The following is a 24,602-nucleotide window of genomic DNA, read 5'->3' on the forward strand; positions in this document are numbered from 1 at the left end:
GAACAAAGATCTGCCTCTGCAGCAATCCGTGGTGACTCCACTCCCTCCTCTCCACCTTTCCAGGAGGAGAAGCTGTGGTGAGGAGAGAATGGACACAGAAGGCAGGCCTGGAATCTAGTTTCATTTTATTTTAGCAAACCGCATGTTCTTTACTTATCAACATCTCTACATTAGCAATTGTATAGCTCTCCAACTTCTCTTTAAAAAAGGGTAAACAAGAGGTAACAAACTCAGGCTTTTCATCTCTTAAAAACATTTGAAAGTTGGATTCAAGAAGACTTTGATATATTTTGGTTTTAAGGTACAGATGTGGTGTGGAAACACTAATTCAAATCACCCACCTAACCGAGAGCTGCCCCTTTTGGAGCCCCTCTGGCACCAGACCCTCAGGAGACGCCGAGGATCTGACTCACCAGCCACCCCTGGGCCTGTGGCTCTGAGGAAAGCAGCATCTCGGGGCTCAGTGCAAGTGCTGTATGTACACGGCTCCCTCACGGAAGCGCCAAGGACCTCGGCATGCAGGGATCTAGGGAGGACTCCTCTGCCACGGCACCTTCTCTTTAAAGAATCACATTCCCCTGATCATCCTGTTCCTGCTGTCTAAAGATATAAAGATCTTCTTTGAAGAATTGTTTTAAAAGCCAACCCTCCCCCCCAAAACCCACGTGGAACACCATAAATGTACAGATTAGAGACGTCCTAGAAAAGTCCTAAAATTATTGCAGAAAGTAAAGATGACTCGTTCCAGGGGAGGGGCAGGCACGAGGCACAGCATTGAGATCTAACGAATGCTCGGGTTGGTTTGATTTAGTTTTCAGCTTTTCCCCATCATTCAAGAAAAAAAAATTTAAAAAAATTAAAGAAGTGTTTAAGCATCAGAACTAAAATACAAATGCACGTTGACTTATAAAACAAGATTGTGGATTTGACCATGGGATTCCCTGACACTGGAAACATTTTACTTTTTTGCCCGGAGAGATTTCCTCATGGTGGATTTGCCCTTGGCCGAGGGTTTCACTTCCTTCCTCCCGCTGGCTGCTGGTTTCTTGGAAGAGCTGCCACTGGAAGCTTTCTTGATGGCTGGAGCTGCTGGTTTGGCTTTCTTAGCAGGGGTTTTGACCTTGGGAGGGGGCTTTGCTTTGCCCCGGCGGGCGGCAGGGGTTTTCCTTGGCTTGGGTTTGGACTCTCTTCGCTTCATCGGAGGGGCCCTGCTCCGGGATTTGGGGGGTGGTCTCTTCTGCATCCTGTCAGGAAGAGACAGCACAGGAGCTCAGTGGAGGCACAAATGGTACCCAGAGCAGAGCTGCTGTCAGCAATTTGCATAAATGAAGCACATCTTGGCATCCCTGTCCTTTGCCAGCACATTCCATGAGCTAAATCCCAAAAAGCAAGAGCTTCGCTGGTAGCTCTGCACTGAGCACTTCCCATCCCCACAGAGCTGCCAGTGAGGCTTCCAACCCCTTTGTTAGGCAAATAAACATGTAAATAATGACAGTGAATCAGTTAGCTGTCAGAACAATTAAGAGCCCTAAGCACTATCTCTCCTCTCTAAATGGGATTTTATTACTTAATAAACAACACTCATATTTGTTGGGGAAGATGAAACAGGGACTTCAGAGATCTCTCGTCTCCATCCGTCCCGACCGTCCAACCCACCCAAGCTCCTACACATATTAAGTCCACATTCTGAGTGAGGCAGGTCTCGTATCTGGCTACAGAGCTGCAAATAATTACTGCAGGGAAGATTTTTTTTTAAGGAAACAAATACAAAAAGTTCCCCATGAAACATCACACTTTCTAAAGCAGGAGACTAAAGGCAACACAAAGAATAAACACAGGCTCTCTCTCATCTGGAGGAGAAAAGAGGAAGGCTTCAAATTGTGGAATTTGGGGGAGGTCAGCATCTCTGGAGGAAGGAATAATTAGAAACTTCTGCCAACACCTGTGAGCAACAGCCTTGTGGACAGGTGACCGCACCTGAGCACTCTACAGCTGTGACAGACACTTATTTCATCCAAAGGAGCCCACTCATCTCTCATGCTGCCATACCTCTTCTTTGGTGGTGGCTCTTCCTCCTCAGACTCTTCCTCTTCAGATTCTTCTTCCTCCTCAGATTCCTCCTCTTCTTCCTCATCAGATTCCTCAGAATCCTCATCCTGCTGCTTCTCTGGGTAGAGCACATCTGGGCTACAAGAGGGGTCTGGTCAGAGTGTGATTTGCTTCTAAGGATATGACTCCACGGTAGGCAAGCCCAGGGGTAACCCTGGCTCTCCCCTGGCACTGCAGCTTCCCACTAAGGTTACAGCTTTAACCTAATCCAGAAATGCCCTCAGGAATTCTGTGATTGCTGCTATCCCAAACCAAGGTTGTTTAGTCTCTGCAATGGCAGACACACGACAGCCTAGGAATGCACCAGCCCTAAGCTGTCCCTTCTCCATTTCCATCCATTGTTGCTCCTTCCCTGCAAACCCAGGGAGAGAAACAACAAAGGGGCAGGATCAGACTGCAGCAGCTGAGTGTGGCTGAAGCTGTGAGGACTCATGTGTGCAATAAAGGGAGCTGGGGAGCAGGCACTTCAGTGACGGTGTTGCCATTTGGCTCTTCCTGGGACACCAAGGCCCCATCCCTGGGCTCCACATGGCCCAGCACAGTATCAGCTCACAGCAGGAGAAGAAAGGCTGGTTCAGACTCAGAGCAGCTAATCTAGGTCATCCTCCCTCCTCCCACCTCTCCTCCCTTAAGGAAGGAACAGCTGGGTCCTGCTCCTTAGGAGCATCCTGGCATGGAGAACCCACCCCACTCCCTGCTCAGGTGAACTGGTTTTAGCACAGGAACACTCAAATAGCCCAGCCTGCAACAAAACCAGCACAACCTGAGAATAGTGAGTCCAGTATTTCTACTGCCCTTAAAAGCTTCCCTTGCCAATGAAGTCAGCTTTCTGTTCACCCAAGTAATGCCATTATCCAGAGCATGGGTGACGATGTGGCAGTTCACCAGTGATTAAACCCTCAACAACCTCCCTGTAAATAGGAGGTTGGCTCATGAACGTCAGCTCTGCTACCTGAGCTGTGCAAAACTCCTGAACATCATTTTACAGCCAAGCTCTTTACCTGGGATAATAAGGGAAGCAAAGCTGGAAGGTTCCACTGAAGCCCTTCCCAGAAATTTGCTCCATCCAGCCATTCTTCTCACATTTCTGCAGGGTTCTCTTCAGTAGATGCACTGTGAAATAGAAAAGAAATCAGAGAAAGGTTGAGTTACTATCTTTATCCTCTTGTCTGATCTTACTGCTCTCTGCTGTGCCCTCTGAAATCAAAGCTGGAGTCAGGAAGGGAAATCCTCTCAGTCAATGTTCGACCAAGATACAAGATATTGTTCCTCAGCTCTTGGCAAGAGTGGCTTTAAATTCTCCAAAGGCAGGAGTCAAGAACAGTGCATGTTTCTGATGTCATGATCATGGGATGCTCCTTCATAAATCATTCGACAGCACTGTGTAACTACTTCTGTCCAAATTTAACCCAGGTCTCAGACTGTCCTCCAAAGTATGTTTTAAAACAAGCCTTTTACCCTGCTTTTGATCTCAAGTTCTAAATGTTGTATGTGCTGCATCCTTCCCCACACTGCGGTTTTCTTGTTTTTTGTTTTAGAGGGTAAAATATTTGGTCTAGAAATACAACAAATGAACTTTTTATTCCATTCTTTTATTCCAGACTTTTATTCCAGCCATTCCATTGTGCACTGTGTAAGAATTGTAACTCAGACTGTGCAAGTACAGGGCATCTTTGTCTCTGGCAAAGGGCTGGGGGTGTTTAGTCAGTTCAGAACCATTTTCAGCTCGAATTAGAGGATCCATTTACATATTGAGCTCCCAGGGAAAAACAAGGTTTGCTCTCAAGCACATTCCAAAGTTTGTATAACCACAAGGCTGCTTTTACTCTGGGTGCCAAAGATCAGTAGCAGCACGTAAATGATTTGACTCCAGTACAGTCCAGTTCCGAGATGAGGCATAAACTGGGGAGGAGAGCAGAGCTCTGGCTCTGCAGCGTGTACCCGCCTGCTTTTCACATCACACCAGATCGTCCTCCGGTTGCTCTCAGAGCAAAGCAGAGATCATCAAAATTCCTTTTATGTAACAGAAGGAGAAAGAAAACAACAGATTGCAAGCTGAGATTCCTTATCGGCCTTGCAGAAGTGACGAGCACTGGAGGCTGGCTCAACGCAGGCCCTAAGGACCAGGGACATTTCCAATGGTCTGAAAATAAACCATGCGAGGGCTTAGGAAGCCTGGAAACTCTTTTCCCTGCCCCAAGATTAAGAAGTCACACTCAACTTCAATTCCTAATTGGCAGAAGGCCTCAGGCAGCTTCTTGAGCCCTGGGACCTGTGCTGTGTCAGTAACCCTGCACCAAACAGCTGTGCTGATGCTGTGCTTCAGCTCCAGGCAAAGACTGTGGGATCAGCAACCTCCTCTCTGCTCCTGAGGAATGGCACCAGCTCAGTGACACCATAGGAACAAACTGATCTACGTTCAGGTTTGAGCAGAGACCGCTGTGAGCTCAGCCGCTCTCAACTGACCTCCAGCACCAACCAACTGCATCGAGGCTCAGCCCAAATAACCCAAATAAGCCATCAGAAGATCTGCTTGCAAGTCTCTGCTCATGCAAAAGTCAAACCAGACATTAGTGTCTCTCCTGGGAACAAAGACATGCCAAATCTCCCTTCCAAATAAAACACGACTGGCTTTTCTCCTTATTTGCTTGACCTTTTAAAAATCAGATCCAAAGTAGGGCCTCAAACAAATTTAGTAAGAGGGGTGTTCATGAAATTTTTTTTAAAAGTTAAACTAGGCAAGTTCTTGAAATGAAAAGCAATTAGGAACTGCATTGATGCCACGCTGTCCCTTTCAAAGCAGAGACAGATGAAATCAACTTGGTGATTTAAGAACAATAAAGTACTTGAATACTATTCCCCCTTCCTGGCTATATACAAGAGAATTGTGCATTCTGTCTCAGGAACTGGCCTTTGTCCGGCTTGAAAGGGACTGATGGGAATGAAAACCACAGAGCATCTCTGCAGCACAAAGAGCTGAGCAGCTGCAGCTCCCTGCAAGCTCAACAGAGCAGTTTAAAGGTGCTACACAGGCACATCTGCAGCTGCAGGACTCTCTCAGCATGCAGAACAGAAGCCTTACATGGATCAGTACTTTACCCTGGAAGTTGGAGTTGGTCCCTGGGTAATTTTCCAGGATATACTTCTTCAGTGCTGTGGTGGAGCAGGTCTTCGGTTCGTTCATGGCCGCAATAGCAGACAGGATTGCATCTTCCATCAGAGTCCCACCCAGCAGGGGCTTCTCCCCTGATTTCTTCAGCTATTTTCCAAGGAGGAAGAGAAAAGCATCAAGACAAAATTCTCCCAAACCAGGTCAGGACAAGCTCCTCTGCACCAGGTGGGTCGGCGCTCCTGCATTAGCACAGATACGTTTAATATTAAAACACTGCACAGGGAACGCTGCTCTCCCAGCTGTAGTCAGTCAGCTGGCCTGGGGGGCTTTATCAGCAACACCTCACCCCAGCCCCCAAATACACTGCAAGGATGTGGCAGTCTAAGGGCCCATTGCTCAGGGGAGGAAAGGAAGCAAAATAAATCACATCTTTCTCCATCCCACGGACCAAATGTACCCAAGCAACTTCTGTGGCACACACATGAGTAAAAGACACTGCAGGCATCTGGGGTACCTGCTGCACTTCCAGTTAGAGATCGAAAGGAAAGCTTGCCCCACCAGCTCCCTACTGTGCTGGTGAGTCAGAGCTGAGCAGTGCGTGCAGCACGCTCAGCAAGGGAACAGGGGGCTGCTCCTGAAATGGAGACCAAGAGTCCTACTGCTTCATAGCTGGGCAAGGGCTGAGCATGTCAGGCTGCTGAAGAAATGGCTACCCAGTGAAACCAGGGGAGAGGGCGCAGTAACTGACATCCAAGGCTTGTGGTCGACAAAGATGAACTCATTCTCTGACCTGGAATGTCCCAGATGCTCCCTTCCCTGTGATCTGCTCTAACTGGCCCTTCTCTACAGCTCTCTGCAGGGCATTCTTCAGCAGCTGGGGTCTGAAACACAGGAGAAGAAAGCTTTACTGACACACACTGACAGCTCCAAACACAAACAGAGAAACAGTGCTTTGCAGCGTGTGAGCAGAGCAGCACTTAGCGTGTCTGCCTACATGCAGACACTAAATGGAGACCTGTCAGCAAGGCTCGTTACAGAACACGGCGCTGGGAGCTGCTGGCAGCGCGTGCTCGGTGTCACGGCACCGCCAGCAGCTCCGGGCACGCAGCCCTGGCAAGGATCCACTCACCTTGAGCAGCACATTTGGATGTGGTGGGCACTCAGTCAGCTCACAGACAAACAAGGGGCTGATAAAACCCTGTTAGAGGTGACACACAGGGTTTCCTAGTTTCCTTCCCAAGCCTCAACTCGCTCCGTACAGGTCAGCTTAAAGATTACTGTACGTGTGTGCCGGCTAAAGCATCCAGATCCAAGGAAGATGAGACCCTGAGGAGAGGCCTTCACATCCAGGCAGTAAAGGGATGTGGGTGTGGTTAAGGTGTGCAGAGCAGTGCTGCTGGTAGTGTCAGGAACAAAGATGGGATGTGGAGGGATGCAGGAAAAGGCATAGCTTTTCCTGAAGTTTTTCCACAGGCCCTGCAACTCGGAGCAGCACCTGACTGCTTAAATCCCAGACTGAGTCATCGTGAAGTGAGACCGAGCCAGAGGAAGGCCAAGTTTCCCCAATCCTCTGCTTGCTAAAGCAACTCCAGCACTTACCTTATATCTACTTTGAGTTTGGGGTAATACTGAGACACGTATTTTTTGATCAGGCTGTAAGAAGCCTCCTTGGGCTCGCACAGGCGGGTGAAGGCCAGCGGCAAGACGTCCTCCAGCTTCACCTGCTGCTCTGTGCTCGGAGCCGAAGTGCTTTTCTGAAACACACAGACTTTTATGCATCAGCAGGGCCTAAAACTCTGGGTTTCTGAACCAGCAATGCAAATGTGGGGAGAAGTGCTCCTGACATTGGCTGCAGAGCTGGCAACTCAGGTGCTGTAAGGCAGCTCTTTAGCAACTTGAAAAGTTTTGCAGCTTAGGTGAAATCCAGCAAATCTGGCTGAATTTTCACAGGAGTTTTAGGAAAACTTTACAAATACAAATTGCTGAGTATCTAAAAACATCTGTAATTTCAATTATTTCCTTCCCCTTGCTATAGACGTTTTTCTCTGCCACCCTTCAATAAGACAGGAGAAAAATCATAGAATCACAGAATTATTCAGCCTGGAAAAGCTTTCCAAGATCATCGAGTCCAAACATTAACTCAGCACTGACATATTCACCACCAGACCTCGCCCCCCAGGTGCCACATCCATAGGTTTTTTGAAGACTTCCAGGGATGGTGACTGCCTGGATCCCCTGTGCCAATGCTTTACAACTCTTTCTGTGAAGATGATGATACATGCTGACATGAAACTTAAAGCTCATCAAAGACAGAACTTGTTTACACAAATCAAATCTTCCCCAAAACAAACAGCTAAACAGGAGTCCTTTTTTCTTTTTTTTTTTGAAATAACGCAATAAAATCTTGATTGAAGCCAACATTCCATTCTGAGTTTTCTTCCACCCCTTTTGTTGCTATGAGAGGGGATAATCAGGGAAAAATGATCTGTTCTTTATACAGAAAATGCGCTGAAGTTCAGTGATTTGATTCTGAACAGCAGCTCTGCAAACAGTGCAATGGGTGAGGGAGCTGCTCCCCTGCCAGCTGAATTCATCCAAAACCTTTGTTTTGCTGCAGCGCAGAAAAAGTAACTGGGAACAAAGACACCCATACGCTGCAGAGAGGTGATGTGTCAGCAGGTATCAGGTGCCTTGCTCACGCTCCTCGTGGAGCCAGTGAGCTCTGTTTAAAAAGTTCCATTGCAGTTAGTTTCCTCCAGGGCCCTACAGCAAGTGTGTGAACATTTCCTTCAGTTTTAGGGCTTCTGGTCTCCCCAGGAGGCAAGAGATGAGCAGCAAAGTGTTACCTGTCTAACTTCACCTGTCTAATCCCAGGGGGTTGGCAATTCCAGCCAAACATTTTGTAACTGCAGCGTTAGGAATGTGTTTCACACACTCAGCACAGCATGGAGTGGAGATCAGCAGTGCTGGAACGCAACTAATTGTGAAGCTCAAAAAACCATCCCCTTCACATTACTCCCCAACAACACCCAGCATCAGCAGCTTTCTTCCAGAAGCCTTAGGATATTTTCCTCTTTTCTCCCGCTGTTCTCACAGCTGATGGGAAAACATTCCTCTCAGTCCTAAAGACTGGAGTCTTCCCTTTATCCACCCAATGGATAAAACACATGCAGGAGTAGCATAAAACTCTCTTCCAGCACCTGAAAGGCACCTCTCTCTACCAGGTAAACACAGACAAAGAGTTTCATTGTTATTTCGTTTTCTGCCTCTGAACCAAAGCCTAAGGGGTTAATGTAAACATTTTAAGACTGAGATTTTGATCATTTGACTTGCGTTTAGTTCCTCATAGTAGCTTTCTGATTCTGATGCCAGTGGAATGGGTGTTTTAATTGCTGTACTTGGGGAGTAAAAGCACAGCAAGGAGGAGTAAAAGCACTGCATTGAGAATATTGGGTAAGGTACATGTGCTTCAGAGCAATAAATTTCTGAGTTTTGTTTAAAATGATCCATCTTACCTTTCTGTCTCTGGCTTTTGGAACAGTTTTTCCTGCATTAGACACCACCACAAAGCTCCCAGAAGCTCCCTTTCCTTTCACCTGGTTCAAGAGAAAGTCCATTTCAGTCCTTAACAGCGTAACTCAGAACATTAACAACCTGAGAGAGACTTACAGACATCATGATGCAGATTTTGAATGCACTGTCACCCTGCAGTGGGTTCTTATGGCAGAGGCCTGATTTGAACCCACTGAAACTTCAGTAAGATCAGAAACTGCATTAGACATTAGGACATACTCTGCTGTCCTGACCAGGAGGTCCTGACAGATAACACAGGCATAAATTACAGTGTTAAAACCCACACTGCTGGGTTCACATGCTGCTGCAATGCTGTGTGACACAACACCCAGAAACTGCCATGAATTGCACAAAAACCAACCGTGCAAAGTATGTGACTGACACAATAGTGCTGAAATCCTGCCAGTGTCCAACACAGCAGAGACAGAGGCTGATAAACCTCCACAAGGGAGAACATGTTCATTCCACAGACCTGCTAATGGAGTTAAGAAATTCCTGTGCAGTTCCCAGAATCATGGAATGGTTTTGGCTGGAAGGGATCTCAAAGATCACACAGTCCTACCCCCTGCCATGTGCAGGGACACCTTCCACTATCCCAGGTTGCTGCAAGCCCCATCCAGCCTGGCCTTGGACACTTCCAGGGATCCAGCGGTAGCCACAGCATCTCTGGGCACCCTGTGCCAGGGCCTCCCCACCCTCCCAGGGAAGGATTGTTTTCCAGTATCCCGTCTAACCCTGTTCTCTGGCACTCTGAAGCCATTCCCCCTTGTCTTGTCACTCCAGGCCCTTGTAAACAGTCCCTCTTCAGCAATGCTGTCTCCAGTGCTGCTCCACAAAGCAGCTCTTACCTGCCTGATGATTCCCCTCTCCAGCTCCCTTTTCAGGGCTTGCTTCAGCAGGTATCCCCTCCTCTCCAGCTCCAGGGAAGGGTATTTGTGGATGATGTATTTCCGTATTGCAACGACCGAGGCACCGCTCTTCTGAAAGCAGGCCTGAAACAGAAACAAAACATTAGAAACCACTGCACTGGAATTACCCTGAGTGGGGCTGGGAGAACAGAGACTGGACTGATGCACACAGGCCACCACAGGACGCCAGGGCTGGCCTTTTCCCCACTGTGACTCAAGTATAAAACATGACTAATAAAATACTTAACTTTCCCCTCCTGAGTAGCTGAAGAGTAACACAGACAACAGAAAAGCAGCACAGCAAGCACATATCTACTACTCCCCTGCTCTGAAGCACTCACATGGAACGGCTTAAAATACAGTCACCTTTGGGTAAATTAATGCTGCACAACTGATCTCCTAACACATTTTAATGTCAGACAGAGTAATCATTAAGTCAGAACAAGCTGCCAATTTTTTTTTTTAATAAGATGGAGGACTGACATTAGTAAACTAGCAAAAAATGGAAGGTGAAGTTCATCTTTTGAAGATAGATGGAAAGGCCATCTTGCAATTAAGGCTGGTGGAGTCCAGGCCTCCTCTAAAGGGAGCAACCAAGCCTTGAGGGGAGAGGAGCAGCACAGCTACAACAGCACAGATTTCCTCTTACAATCAGGAGGGATAAAGTAAACCAAGACCACTTTGGAATGCAGGGTAACAGTATCTCCGTCTGGCCTGAGTTAGAGCAAGTTAAGGCTAAAAAAAAAAGCACATGTATCAAACAGATGGATGAATCCAGGTAAATGAAGTTAAATGTGGCTAGGAGGCACAGCAAACAAAATGATGACAGCAATCAACCAGGTTATGCCATCCTAGCTGTTCCCCATAATGTAATTAGGGAGGGAAACGAATTCTAAACAAAGAAATCAGCTATAGGGCCCCTCGTCATCCTCATGGACTCACACGTCAGCTCCATGGGCTTTCAGGCACAAGCACACCCATCTTACACACTCAGCCTCCTGCTAGCACACATCAGCCACTTGCACCTCAGCAAGCTGAAATTGTGTGGATTAGGACATAAATTGCTCTGCTTTGCGACAGATGAATAAAAACCACACATTTGTGTCCTGCTTACCTTGATGGCCTCGGTTAAAATCGCATCCATTTTGGGCCGGGAGGTGGCTGCCATCTGAGTCTGCTTCTGTGCCCGAGCCAGCTGGCTGGCAGAGAGTGTGGCCCATGCAGGGATGGTCTTCTTCACCTTCTTCTCCTTCTCCTTCTCCTTAGACTGATCCTTCTCGCTTAGGGAAAATACAGAGCAGTAGTAAGACAAGAGGCACTAAAACAAGCCAACAAGCAGTACAAGAACAACAACAAAAAAGCCCAGAACATCTGACATTATTTAAATTAGCATAACTTAAGGAATAGTCTGATGTTTCTATTAGTAAAAAAGAGATCTCGTATCAATATTCAGCCTCGCATGTTTGAGAACAGCAGCTACATGTGATCAGTAGCTTCTTCCTGAGAAGTATCTTAAGGAGAAGCACCTTAAGGCACTCACTTCCTCCATCTCTCCCACTACCTTTTCTCACTGTAGAACCTGACTTCCTTCAGAATCCTACCCAAATCCCTGAATTCAGCACCAAGCAAGCCTTACTCCTTTTTGGTTTCTTCTGAGGACTTTGTTTCCTCCTTCCCTTCATTCTCAGGTTCCTTTGGCTGTTCTGCTTCATTGGATGCAGCAGGCAGGGTTTCAGTCTCTTGTTCCTCCCCAACAGAGGCAGATTCCTCAGAGGTGACTTCTGCATCTAGAAAATGTGAAAAAGCATCAAATCACTGTCGAAACCATCTTTTATTCTTTAGGAAGGCAGAGGGGAAAAAAGCCAAACTTAAGATCACACCCCACTAATTATTTTCCACCAATTTCTTTTCACTTATTTAAATGCGTTATTTAAAAGCAATGTAAAAAGTGAAGAAAAGTACTGAAAGAGCTTCAATAAAGGTGCAATCAGCCCTCGAATGCCAGGATAACTGCAAACAACATCATGCAACATTTTCACAATTAACGAGTTCCACCAGCGTTCTCCTCTTAACTCCTGTCTGCTGCTGCAGACAGGCCTGGGATTGTAAGAAGGAGCTTTGCTTATGACCCAGCTGTTTTCAAATACAAAATCACCTGAAGGATAATTACAATTCCATCGCATTTTTCCAGACTTGGCAAAGCTTTAGGTGGCACGTGCATTGGCAGGAGCGCTTGTATATCAGAAGGATCAAATCCAGTCAGAAATCAACTTACCAAGGAAATAAAAAATACATAAAAGCATATTTAGCTGAGAACAGAGACTGGGCTGCCTACTAGATGAGATGCATATAAACTGAAATTCCACACTTTTTGGATAAAGAACTGCCCACCAACACTGCTGTGTGAAGCTTAAGCATTTCTGATACATTCCTGTCCATAGCTTTCCCACAGAGGCATTTAAAATGTGCAGTGAATTAAGAGTCAGTTTTGTAGGTAGTTTTTTAAATTGTGACACCAGAGGACAAAGTCAGTGAAACCAGTTGACTGTAGTAGTGAAATGACACATTCTGGGACACTGAGGCCAAGCTGCTAAGACAGGGCACATTAATATCAGACTAGATTTCATGACACATCGTGGTAAAACATTTTTGCTCAGAAAAATAGAGAAAAAAAATTGAATACTTTGTTTTTCCATTCATTAACTACACCTTTTTATCTCAAACCGTCTTTCTGACACTACTGAAACGTCATAATTTCTTCATCCTAAAGGATGTGCAAACTTAAAAGGGACCATATTTGGCCATATTTTCATGTCTGGAGTGATACAGGGTATAAAAGACAAAACAAATGGGTTCAGACTGCAAACAGTGTTTGCAAAACACAAATCCTGGAAAACTCTGTGACAGGGAGCCAAACATTAACAATATTTTCATCCTGGCTGTAAGGTTTTCCAGAAGCTTCAGACCCAGCCGATGTTTGGATATACATTAATCCCCTCTAGATCTATGACTGTACCTGCTTTGACCTCTTCCCCTTCGGCAGGTTTGCTTTTGGGAGGAGTTTCCCGGGAAGAAGCATTCACCGAGCGACGGATAGGCATCGTGTCGTCTTCCACTTTCTACAGAAAGCACATGAAAATCAGCACAGATGCTGGGAGGAATTGGAAAGTTTTGAAACGGGATTAAAATAAATCAAAGCAGCATAGGTAGAAATATTCTGGTTTGGATTTTTCATGATGTTAAAAGACAGTAGCCCTCAAACCAGCTTCTTCAAAGCTTACTAAGAGAGGATAGTTCCACATTTTATGGTTATAAAAGAAATAATTTCAATTCAAATGAGATGAGCATTTGAGGATTTTGACAGATACATCATCTCAGGGAAAGCAGGGAAGGGGAAGCAGAGTTTGTTAGACTCCCAACTGAGTTTCCTAGAAGCAGGGGAGAAAGAGTGCTGAGTAACCTTCAGCAGGACTGGAAGTCAAGGACTGATCCAAGGGCAAGCTTGGAGAAAGGGCCAGCCCCTACCTCACTTAACTTGTCCGTGTGGATCAGCTGAGCTCCCGTTAAGAGTGGAAGCGCCTTATGATGCACGGGTTCAGCTTCAGACAGATCAGTCGACATTTATATTAATTTCTAGCCCCAAGTGCAGGTAACAGTGTGGAGCCCTAGGTTTTAACCCCAAGGACTTTTTCCTAATGGTTTTCACAGTGCAGTGAGGAGTCAACCTAAAGTACAGAAAAGATGTGGTGTGAAAATTAACAAAACAAAAACATCTACATCCGCGTATCCATCAAATTAAAGATTAAAAAGAAAAGGATAAATGACTTACAGCTCATGACTAACACAACTGACAAGCAACACTTGCATTCAACAAAGGTGCTAAAACATGTATGCAAACTGGAGAGCTATGGATGAAGCAGAAATGGGAAAGGTGCAAGCCAAACCCGCTCCATTAGAACATGGCTGAAAGATAAAAAGGCTCTTTAAGTTAAGGGCAAGCATTAATGAGAAGCAGCCATTGCACTGTGCCCTGAGTGAGGGAACTGGTCACTCAGTGGCTTTGGGTAAAAGCAGGAGCTGGCACATGGAGCTAAGGAATGACACCATCACATTTGTTAGGCAGAAGATAAAAGCATCGGGAAGCCAAGCCATGCCCCCCCAAACTAAACCCCATGCAATTTAAAGAAATGAGGGAATCTTTTGACCAAAAAATGACAATCAGAAGAGCAGTCTCCATGCCTTCTACCAGAAAACATAAGCTTGCCAAAGCTCTGCTCCAAACACATGCACTGTCATGGATAACAAATGGGTTAAGCTTAGTTTAACCCTCATCAAGTCTCACCACTTACTACTATTAAGCTTTTACAGCCTTTCTTACCTGCTGCCCATCTGCCTGCACTGGCCTTTCCTAAGGAGCGGGGCTCCACTAATTCCATCACAAACCTGGGATTCATCAGCGCATTCACTTCCTCTCAGCATCCCCTTTAAAAACCTCAGGAGCAAAGCCTCACCTCCAGCAAACCACAGCTGGACCTGTCCCAATTCCATCCAAAGATCAAGCTCCAGCCTGCCCTCCTCCCTTCCTTACAGAGAAACAGCCAAATGCTCCCATTTTCACCTACTCTGGATGTTTCCTTTTGCTCAGAAGGTGGGCACTTACTATAAACTTTCACTTTCAATAGGTATTTCCCCAGCCTGAGTGTTTTCCTCTTGAACAGAGACCCAGCACCAGTCCCAGCCCTGTTTTCAAGCTGACTTTCACCAGTTTCAGTACTGCACTCCCCATTGCACAGGTGGATGCTCTGTACCACACCAACACCAATTCTCTCCCAAAAATACAGTCCTGTCATTACTCAGCAGTGGGGATCCCTAATCAATCAGAGACACTTCTGACAGGAACTGAACAGTCACTCTGAAAACCCATAGGGAACTGGTCCTGCCTCAGCACCAAGGAAAGCAAAGCCCTACGGCACTGGATGTTTTCTTCTGAGGCAAAACAGAAAAATCAAAACGCACCACATGCCAAAACCAAAATAAAAAGAGATGAATGTTCTTGTGAAATGTCTGAATGTGAAAATATACTGCCTGCCAATTAGAATATACAGAATATAGCACAGCATTTAAAAAAAAAAATTGGCCTATTTTAAGGGACCTTCCTTTCTCAAGTGTGGAAAGTGAAAGGGAAAAAAAATGAAAATTTTCACCAGGCTTCAGCTCAATATCCAGTGTTTAGCCCTTTAAGAAAATGCCAGAATTTTGAAGTGAGTCCTAAAATAACCAATTACGGATTCCCCCTCAGGGAAATCAGTTGGGGGCTACAAAAGACGCATTCCCTGGGATTAAATACACACACAAGCCACACTGTGGCTGACATGGCCCTGGGTTTATTTATTTTTAAACTGTGTGACCTGCAAGACACACGCATGAAAACAGTACTCCCAACTTTGACTTAAAATTTCCCAAGTTCTGAAAACCCCTTTGTTTAGATCAGTGTATAAACCACTGATGTCTTTTTGCTCTCAAGAGTACAACTTAACACAGCACAATTCTTCACTTCTGTGCCTACAATACACGCAAACAAGCTGGTATCCAGCAGAAATTCAGAGTGGCTTGTTTGATTCCCTCCGCATTCCCAGGCATGGATCATATCCTGCTCAAAATGCCCAGGGAATCAAAGGGGCAGGAGGATAATCTCCTCCTGACTGCAAAGCACTGATGGTCTTCAGGGGTGAAGTCAGAAGCCCCACCTTGTGAGAGCATCCACGCAGGGACTGTGCCTGCTCAGCCCATTTCTTTCCACGGGGGGACCAAAAGTGGTTTTCTGCACTGAGTACGAAATATGAACCACAAACAGGCCTGAATTCAGTTCCTCAAAAAGATAAAGCAAAACCAGAAAGTTTTGCAACGACAATGCAGAAAACCTCATTCCCCTCTCCAAATAAAACAGATCCGTGTAATGGAAAAATCAAGTCACCCAAACCAACCGTTACCTGGACACGCTATTTCAAAAGACAACTTAAACGGGAACCACAGCTACAATCACAAGCATCACTCAATAAAAAAATGAAAGTAACAACTGTATTCTGCATTTACACAAACATCAGACAAACATTGTGCCTTGAAAGGGGATATAGGCCACCAGCTGAGGATGCAGTTTTCAAGGCGGTTGTTGGGTAACTCTAATGAACATTTAAATCTGATCAACTGTCAGAAAAATATAATCACATCAGCAGTGAAAACACCACCAGGATGCTAACCTTCACCAAAGTACAGAAAGTTACTCTTCACGTAGTTACACCCCTTTTTCTACAGGAAATCTGCAGGTTCACAGGCTCCCAAACTATCATGAACTATTTATTCCAAAGCAGGTAATCCAGCAAACAGCTGATAAGCAACAACCCCCCTAAATTTCTGGATTTCTAGATGAGCAGGAATGTGTCCAGTCTCCCAACTCAGGGAGTAGCTACTAACAGAAGATCCAAAGGTACAGGGAGTTTTTCCGGAACTACTGTGAACACCTACAGCAATTTCCTCCTGAACTATCACATCATTAGGAATAAATAAAGGAAGGCTTCAGGTGAGACACATTTTTAATATTTCTGAAGTTTGGAGTCCCCCCACTAATGCAAGAGACACAAGAATGTTAAAAAAAAAAATTCTGCTGGCCGTAAGATTTTTCAACTTATCTCAGCCTTCAATCTCTTTTGAGGGAAAATGCTTCAGGATAAATTAGGCTTTGAATGTGGCAATCCAAGTGTCAGGCTGGCAGAAACTCCAACTCACAGGGACTCAGGGTAGGGTGAGTAGGCTGAAAACAAATATGCAATGGAAAAAACAAGGAAGTGTATCCAATCCTGGGCCAGTGGGGTGTCCCCTTACTGTCACACGACACGTACGGGTGATTGATGTACTTAGATGTGACCGGGTACAAAGTACATGACACTGGCCTAGAAATGAGGTCAAAAAGGGCTAAAAAAAGGTTTTATGCACTTGCAGGTTTGAAGGCAGGGTGTCAAGGGATACAAATCCAACAAGTGATGCAAGCAAGAACAACTGTTTGTTATCAGAAAGCCTTAAAAAGCAAAGTAAAACTGGGTTTTAAAACCATGCTATTGAATATTGACAGTTATTTACTACTCTATAATGCACAAGAGCATTTAAATGACTTGGAAACTGAAGGAAAAAGCACAGGAAATGTTAATGTTTTTGCAGATGGCAAGACCCATCACCTTCTAAATTGCAAGCTGCACAGCTCTTTTAAGGCTTTGTCCCCCTGAAATCCTCAAAGCTCCTCCCTAAAAACCCAGCCCAGGCAGCAGATACTTTATCAAACCCTCACTATCCATATGGTCACACTATATCATCCAGCAACGACTTGGATACAAATGTGTTTTACAAAATGTGTCTGTCAGCTGGTGCTGTCACTGCCTGCTCACGGAGGTGTTCAGCACTCTGCCTTTGGCTTTTCCAGCTCATGGAGCTGCCTGTGGTCTCGGCTACGATCAGCCCAGGAGCACTTAGTCATTTAAACCAGCCTGAAGTCCTGCAGATTAATAAAATATGTTATTGAACAAAGAATACAAAGTTAGTTCCAACTTCTGATCCTTATTTGCCAACCCACTTGCGTATGGCTGAGTGCAGCTGGCATTCCCATCACCTCTGCTGCATCCAGCAAGTTTTGTCCCGATTCTTAGATCCACCATTCCCCGAGATGTGTCCTGGCTCCCTGGAATTTCCAGCTCCAAGGGCTGTACTTGCAGCTCTCCTACAGTGAAGGCTCTCGGGGATCTGTTCCAGGCTACCTGAGCCCCACGCTGCTGCAGGCTGCACAAAGCAGCTTGTTTCAATTAACCAGGAATAGTGGTCCAGCACACACATCCAAGAGCTCCCCGCTTGCCAGGCAGCACATTCCTTGGCCTGTCTGTGTTACAGTGTCCATTTCCATCCACTCCTTCCCTATATGGGGTTAGAGGGGGAACAACAAACCCCATGCACCTCAGGATCCAGAGGAGAACAGCAAAAATCCTTCACACTTCTAGCATCCAACCGCAGGAATTCCTACACTCAGAGACTCAAAGGAGGGTTTTTTAAGCCTAAAGATATATTTTCATTTGAAAACATTTTCATTCAGCATTGAATTTGAGCCTCTGACTCCAAACGCCACGAATGCAACCCAGCTTACACCTTGCCTGTCCTGATTTTTACAGAGCACAGCAAAAATTAAACCCTGACTTCTGTGCACACAGATGCTGCTTTCACTGAAAAAAAAAAAAAAAAAGGGAAAAAAAGAGGCACAATACTAGAGTGAAACTGATGCTCCCACCCAGGGCTGAGCTTAGCACTTGTCTCTGTTAGGGTCCAACACCAGCAATCCCAAGCCAGCTCAATCCCCACAGATGTTTATTAAAACAGCAGTAACCACCCATGCCTCACCTCCACTGTTCTCCACACAAAGAACATGAGCTCAATAGAAAACCACTACAGGTTTCAGATTTTCTCTCCATCAATCTCTGACTTGCACAGAAGACAGTAAGAACAGATCCTTTCCGTTGCCTGGATTATTTTGCATTCCTACACCCAGGAGTTTTTCCTCACGTCCCCAAACAGCCACAGCCAGCGAGCAACTTAAATTACACCACCACCATACCTAAAACTCACAGAAACCTCAGCCAAGGGATTAATATGAAGCAGAATTTCTGCCTGAACGGCTGTCTCAAAATAATCCCTCTCTGCACTGATGCTCAGGATCATGATGGTGACAAGCTCTAAGGAACAACAGTTTTGAACAGTTTTTGGCTAGAATGGCCTTTAATCCAAATTCTCCACACTCTGCCACAAGCCACTGAGGGATGAAATTGCCCCCATTAGAGTGCACAGGGCTCAGCTTTAAGTTTAAAACAAGGTCAGGTCACAAAGTTAAAACAACTCCAACATGAAAATCCCCTGCTGAAAGTTTTCATAGCCTTGGATAAAATATCTTAAGTCAGGATCCAACTTCATGAATTTTGACAAACTGCTGACACCTGAATGAAAATTTAGGCTGCAAATGTTACATACCAGGGTTTGAACCCTCTATAGGTCATCTCCTCCTTGCCTAGACAGATTACATTTAAAACCACTGTATAAACCCTCCTCCCGACTACTACTTATTCAGCCATCATTTTTTATTCTACAGACAAAACTGTACACGATAAAAACCATTATTTCATTGCAGTCTGTAAGAAAACTACCCACACCTCCCATTATAGTCCATCAATGTAAAACTTCTATTCTCTCTCACAGAAGTTTAAATCCTCAGATGACCCCAGGTCACTTGTAACAAAATGCTGCCAAGAGATTTACATGCCACTTTTTGCTGAAAGGGAAAAAAACACAGGAAAAGATATTCCAAAGACAAAAACAATTCAAGGAGCTTCTGCCTGATGAATGTGCATGATGTATTGAGAGCATAATTAATTAGCAAGCACACACAGGTAAACGGGGGAAAGCTCCAAAAGCCACTTTTTCCCAAGGTATTTATACCAAGTTCTTCCCCCCAACAGGAATTATGTGTATTTTTTTTCCCTCTACTCATTCCTGATTTCCAAGGATCGCCCACTCTATCCAACAATTTTTTGAAGTCTCACCTGAGGAAGGTCTGTGCTCTCCTGCCCAGTCCATCAAACATCTCCACTCCTGAACTGCACTCACCTCCCTCTCTCACTGCTCTCATGGAGAAGGGACACTGTTTACAAACACAAGCACTTCCGAACCTTTCCCGCCTCAATGGCAGCTGCTTGCCAAAGACTGCTGGCCAACTCTTTCTTGAATATGCTAAAAATACTATTTATGGTCAAAGCAAACAAAAGTCACGTGCTGGGAAATCAGAGTGCAACACTTACTCAATAGTTAGATAAGAACTGGGAAGTGACACACTTACTAACCCAGAAATAATTCAGTAGGGGTCCTAAGTGCTGCTAAGAACTGAGAAATACCCGAGTATCTGAGAAATACCACAGCTATAAGCAAACTATCCAAACTATCGGTCTCTGCTACACTGTATAAAGGAGCGAACACACCCACAATCCCACATTATCCAACTTTTCTTCTCCTGAAGCAAAGGCTGGGCAGTTCCCCAGGGATTAGCAGACAGTGGGGGGTGGGAAAACAGTTAAAATACACGCGGGAAGGATTTGTTCTCAACAGTGTTCGTGGTCTGGAGCTGTCCTCAGGTGGAGCAGGAAAGAGCCTGGCAAGAGCCACCCCAGTTTACAGCTGCTCTTTGTCTCCTTAAATATTTGCGATGTTTTACCCAAAAACACCCCACAGCCTAGAGCGGCAAGGATAACGATACAGGAATGGAAGCCTGTCTAGAACAGCCCCATTCCAGACTGGAATTTAACAGCCTTCTCTATGGAGAATCTGTGCACTCCGGGGAGGAGGGTGATGAACGCTCCTTGGGCAGGGTGCGAGCACCTGGGCGCAGGGAGGCACTCGGAAGTGCCCGGGAGCCTCACAAGTAGGTCTGTATCCATCGCTATCAGCGCTGAGGGGGAGTAGGGACCTCTTTTGGGAAGCGGAGCCACACCGGAGCCAGACTGAGGTTTCCCTCGAGCAGTGGCACTTCTCGGGCGCTGAGGAAGTGAGTTAGTGCAGGAAAAAGCCCCAACCACCGCACAGCCAAGCAGCCGAAAGGCGGGAAGGCCGCGGCGGGAGCCAAGGCGCTCCCTAAGTTTATAAATAGCGATTATTTATTGTGTCGCGGCCCTGTCAGCCCCTTCCACCGCTGACCTTCCCCGGGGCTCGCCCTGTGTCGGCGGGTCGGGAGAGGCGCGTTTGGAGCGTGCTTGAGCCCCGCAGCTCCTTTGTGAGGGGCCACAGGCCCGCACCCCGCCAGGCCCCGCCGAGCCCGGCGACACCCGAGGCCCGGGGCCGCCTCCTCGGGCCTGTGCCGGGCCGAGCCCACCGCGACATCGCGCCATGTCCGCGCAGCGTGTCGCGACTCCCCGTCACGACACCCCCGTTGCCCCAGGCCTGTCAGGGCAGGGAGGGCGGGGGGGGGGACGCGCTGAGGGCAGTTCCGGGGCCCCTCCGGCGGCGCCGCCAGGCCGCCCCCGCGTCTCGCGCGCAGCACCCGCGGCCTCCCGGGCGCGGCCCCGTGTCCCGCCCGGAGCGGCGCCGGGGGCGGGCGGGGCCGGGACTCACCGGGCCCGGCGGACACAAAGCGGCGGCGCCTCCAATGGCGGCGGCGGCGGCGGGAGCGGGGGGGCGGCCGAGGGGCGGGGCCGCGCGGGGGAGGCGGGGCCGCGGCGCGCGGCGGGGGGCGGGGCCGGGCGGGGCCGCCGGCCAATGGGAGGCCGCGGGCATTTTTCGAACGCCGGTCCTCACCCGAGCCCCGCCGCCTCCACGTCGCGCGCGTGCGCGGGGCGGGGCGGGGCGGGGCTGCGCGCGCTTCCCGCCACTACCGCGCTGAGGCGATTCCCGCCTGCTGGGGTCGCTGAGGGGGCGAGAGCTGGCCCCGGGACTCGCCTCAGCCCTGCCGGGCTCGACCGCCCCGCCGAGCCCTCAGCGCAGCCCTGCCTGACCCTCAACTCAGCCCCGTTGGATCCTCGCCTCTGCCCTGCCATGCTGTGATCGCCCCTCCGCCTGCTCAGCCCTGCCCGAGCCGTGTAGACGCGTTCCTGTGTCACCTGCTCCAGGTGACCCTGCCTTGACAGGGCTTTGAACTGGATCTTCTCCAGAGGTCCCTTCCAACCCCAACTATTCTGTGATTCTGTGGGTGCCCGTGAATTCCCGTTCCGGACCACTCCAGGCTGTATCTCACCTCCAGACTCTTGCTTCGCCCTCCTCTCACTCTGCGGTGTCCCCAGTGCCGCCTACCCTTTGCCTCAGCCTCTTCACCCCCATCCCTCATTAGCTGTATAATTACTGCCTGCCGCAATTACACCAGTCCCAGTGCCGAGGTCTGGCTGCAAGCTGGGAATTTTCTGTCACAACACGCTCACAAAGTTCTCACATGTGGGAAGGATCCCTTTCCTGATGATGCTTAGCTCTGTTTCAGGCAGTTTTTACCTCTGCTGCCCAGGGTGAGGATTATCACGGCAAAGCAGAGCTGAGGTGTGACCACCCTTGTATTTTCACTGTCACAGTAATCTCAGGGCTCTGCAGATACACAGAGGGGTAAAAAACAGAAGCTCTTCCTGTGTACCTCTTGCTACGCTTTTACTCCAAGTTTACTTAATTTAGCTAGACCCATGGATGTTCTTTTTTTCCCCCCTTCCTTCAAATCTACTAACTTTACCTAACCTTGAGTTTAAGGCAGAACTCCCTACCTATTCTTATTTTCTGCCATAAGCATGCTTAGAATTACAGAATCATTAGAATTGAAAAAAAAAATCCGTTAAGATCATCTAATCCAGCCATTCCCCCGGCACTGCCAAGGCCACCACTAAACCATGTTCTCAAGTGCCACATCCACACATTTTGAACAGCTCCGGGGATGGTGACTCCTAATACACCACAGCAATTTCATCTGCAGTCTCTTGTCTGAGCAGTTTTCTCATTGGTTTCTGCACATAAAGCTTTACCCATCTCCTGTCAACCTCTCTCTCCATATGGGCACTTACCCATTTTTTTGGGCACTTTTGTCCCTCCTGTGACAGGAAACCCCTCTGTGAGCACATTTAGAAGCATTCACACCATTCAAAGCACTGCAGAGGTGTCTTATTTCTCCAGTAATGCCTGTTTCTTGTCTAAGCTTTTTTCAACTCTTTCCCCCCTTAGGTGACTACTGTAAATTTACTACACCTGAGAATGTCACCTTCTAAAGCCTTGTGAGCAAAGCCTGGCCCTGCTCGGTCTTCTTCTCCCCTCCAGATGATCCCTGTGGTGCAGAGCTGAACAGCCCTGGAAGCACCTGAGCCAGATGGCTCCACTTTGCTGAACATTCCTGTCTTGCCTCTGAATGGGAAACAAGCCCCGTGCAACTGCAGAAAAATGTGTTCTTTGGCTTTTTTCCCCCTATGGTGCCTCTCTGGCAGGAGGGGAAGGTGGAGCAGAGGGGAAGAAGAGGGAATGTGCTCCTTTACTGTTGTTTTTTAAGACACCAAGAAGGAAAAGATGAAAACAGCCCAGCAGCTCTCCCTTTGCCCACTGCAAGGATGTGTAAAACCCCAGAAGCTGTGTTGGCTGAGCCACAGAGCTACAAGCAGAGGAGAAAAGCTTTTGTTGTCTCCTTCACCGGTTTTTACCTCAAAATCCATCCCAGAGGGGAACAGCAGGCCCTGCACATTCCTTGCAGCCACACTGCAGGATCACAACCCACTGCTCTGTCTCCTCTGCTCCACTTTTTGGGCAGGTTTGTGTCATTTGTGTCCCTCTTCCTGTTCCCACTGTGACACACATTGTGTGTGACAGTGACAGGAATGAAGCTGTGGGAACCTCTGAGCCAACACAGGAGGAAGGAACAGGGAAATCCATGGCCAGGGAATCAGACTGCAGCAGGGAGCTGCTGCCAGAGTTATTTGTGATGGTGTCGAGCACTATCATTGTCAGAAATACTTCTAATAAGTATTAAACACTTATTAAATACTTTTAGTAAGTACTAAGCACTTTTAGTAAGTACTAAGCCTTTTCAATACCTTTCCTGCCCTCCCAGGTGCCATGCACTAGTAAGATTCCAACTGGTTTTTTCCCTGAAAATCATTCAATTTGATTACACCTTACTGTCCCTTAGAGCTTTCCTGAGCCTCCCCACAAGCTTTGGGCTTTGGCTGTGCTGCTTGCAGATCATCCAGACATGTTGCTTTTGTTCCCAAGGAGTCACTGTAGAATTTACTGGTCGAGGGTTTTACCATTTCCACCCAGTGTCCAGAGCAATGCCATGTGTTCTTCTTCTCCTAGAAACATGGAACCTGTTGTGTTTCTGGTTTAAATACTGTTTTGAGTAATGTTTTAAATCTGCCCACAGAAACTCCATTCCAGGGGTTATTTTGTTGACTTTCTTACCCTACACCAACTCATACTTTCTCCACTTTGCCACATTTTTTATTTAAAGTGAACATTTCTGAATTTCGTAAGCACCCTTTTGTGAGGCTTAGCATCTCCCTGCCACATACAGTACAAACCACATGATTACCTTTTTTTACTACCTCTGTCAAACTGTGCACCTGCTGAAATCACCTTCTGCTGATACATTCTCAATCCTGCTGCATCTTTGTTCCCAAATGCTGTTTCAGCATTGACCTGCAGCTCCAAACTTCAGCTCTGAATACATTCAGGCCTTGCCTCTGGTGTTGTCACCCCAAGTTTTTGGTGATTTTTTGCTTTTCCACCTTTACCTCAGCTTTTACATTTATTTTAGGAAGCCTTTTATCCCCTTCTGACCTACAGTCCGCCTGGCTCAGGGAGAATTTGAGCCTTTTTTCCATCCCATCCCATCCCATCCCATCCCATCCCATCCCATCCCATCCCATCCCATCCCATCGCATCCCATCCCATCCCTAATCACCACCAGATTGGGAAGCTCTGCTCTTTCGTCCCTAAAACTCCATGTTCTGCTGTTGCTTCTTCAGCTTCTTGTGCTTTGAAGAACAAATCTAATATTATATATATACATAATCCAATATTCCCTGAGAAAGCCTTTACCTTTAGATCTCATTATCCCTGAATATGTATGCAAGGGGGTTGTATGCCCAGCCATGAGGGGATGGTTGCTGCTCTCTTCGGCTTGACCCTGAGTATCTGCACAGCGAGTGATGCCAAGCACAACAATCCCACAACCATCACTGATCCAAACATCTGATTCATGTGGGTCTCTCACTTGTTGAGCCACACACAAACTTGCAGAGGCTTTTTTGCCCACAGCAAAATAAGGATTACACGAGGAGCTGTTACATGGTGGTGCTGCCCTTCCTGAAGAC

General features: G+C 47.1%; 1 protein-coding gene across 3 annotated transcripts; it reads right to left on the reverse strand.

The window, feature by feature from the left end:
- Positions 1-108: 108 nt before the first annotated feature.
- HP1BP3 (heterochromatin protein 1 binding protein 3) lies at positions 109-20,958 on the reverse strand. Of its 3 annotated transcripts, XM_048326263.1 has the most exons (13): positions 20,887-20,958; positions 13,228-13,427; positions 12,719-12,821; positions 11,339-11,489; positions 10,817-10,982; positions 9,643-9,786; positions 8,737-8,817; positions 6,821-6,975; positions 6,012-6,102; positions 5,209-5,368; positions 3,111-3,222; positions 2,050-2,187; positions 109-1,244 (listed from the first exon to the last, which is right to left on the reverse strand). In XM_048326263.1, exons 2-13 carry the CDS (start codon positions 13,321-13,323, stop codon positions 959-961), a joined length of 1,683 nt encoding a protein of 560 aa, XP_048182220.1. In that variant the 5' UTR covers positions 13,324-13,427; positions 20,887-20,958; the 3' UTR covers positions 109-958. The 3 variants fall into 3 exon arrangements, with proteins under 3 accessions (XP_048182220.1, XP_048182222.1, XP_048182221.1); XM_048326265.1 differs by lacking the exon at positions 13,228-13,427 and having other exon boundaries at positions 20,887-20,941; XM_048326264.1 differs by lacking the exon at positions 20,887-20,958 and having other exon boundaries at positions 13,237-13,427.
- Between the last annotated feature and the right edge of the window lie 3,644 nt (positions 20,959-24,602).

The sequence above is a fragment of the Corvus hawaiiensis genome, chromosome 22, assembly GCF_020740725.1.
Source record: "Corvus hawaiiensis isolate bCorHaw1 chromosome 22, bCorHaw1.pri.cur, whole genome shotgun sequence".
Classification (NCBI taxonomy): domain Eukaryota; kingdom Metazoa; phylum Chordata; class Aves; order Passeriformes; family Corvidae; genus Corvus; species Corvus hawaiiensis.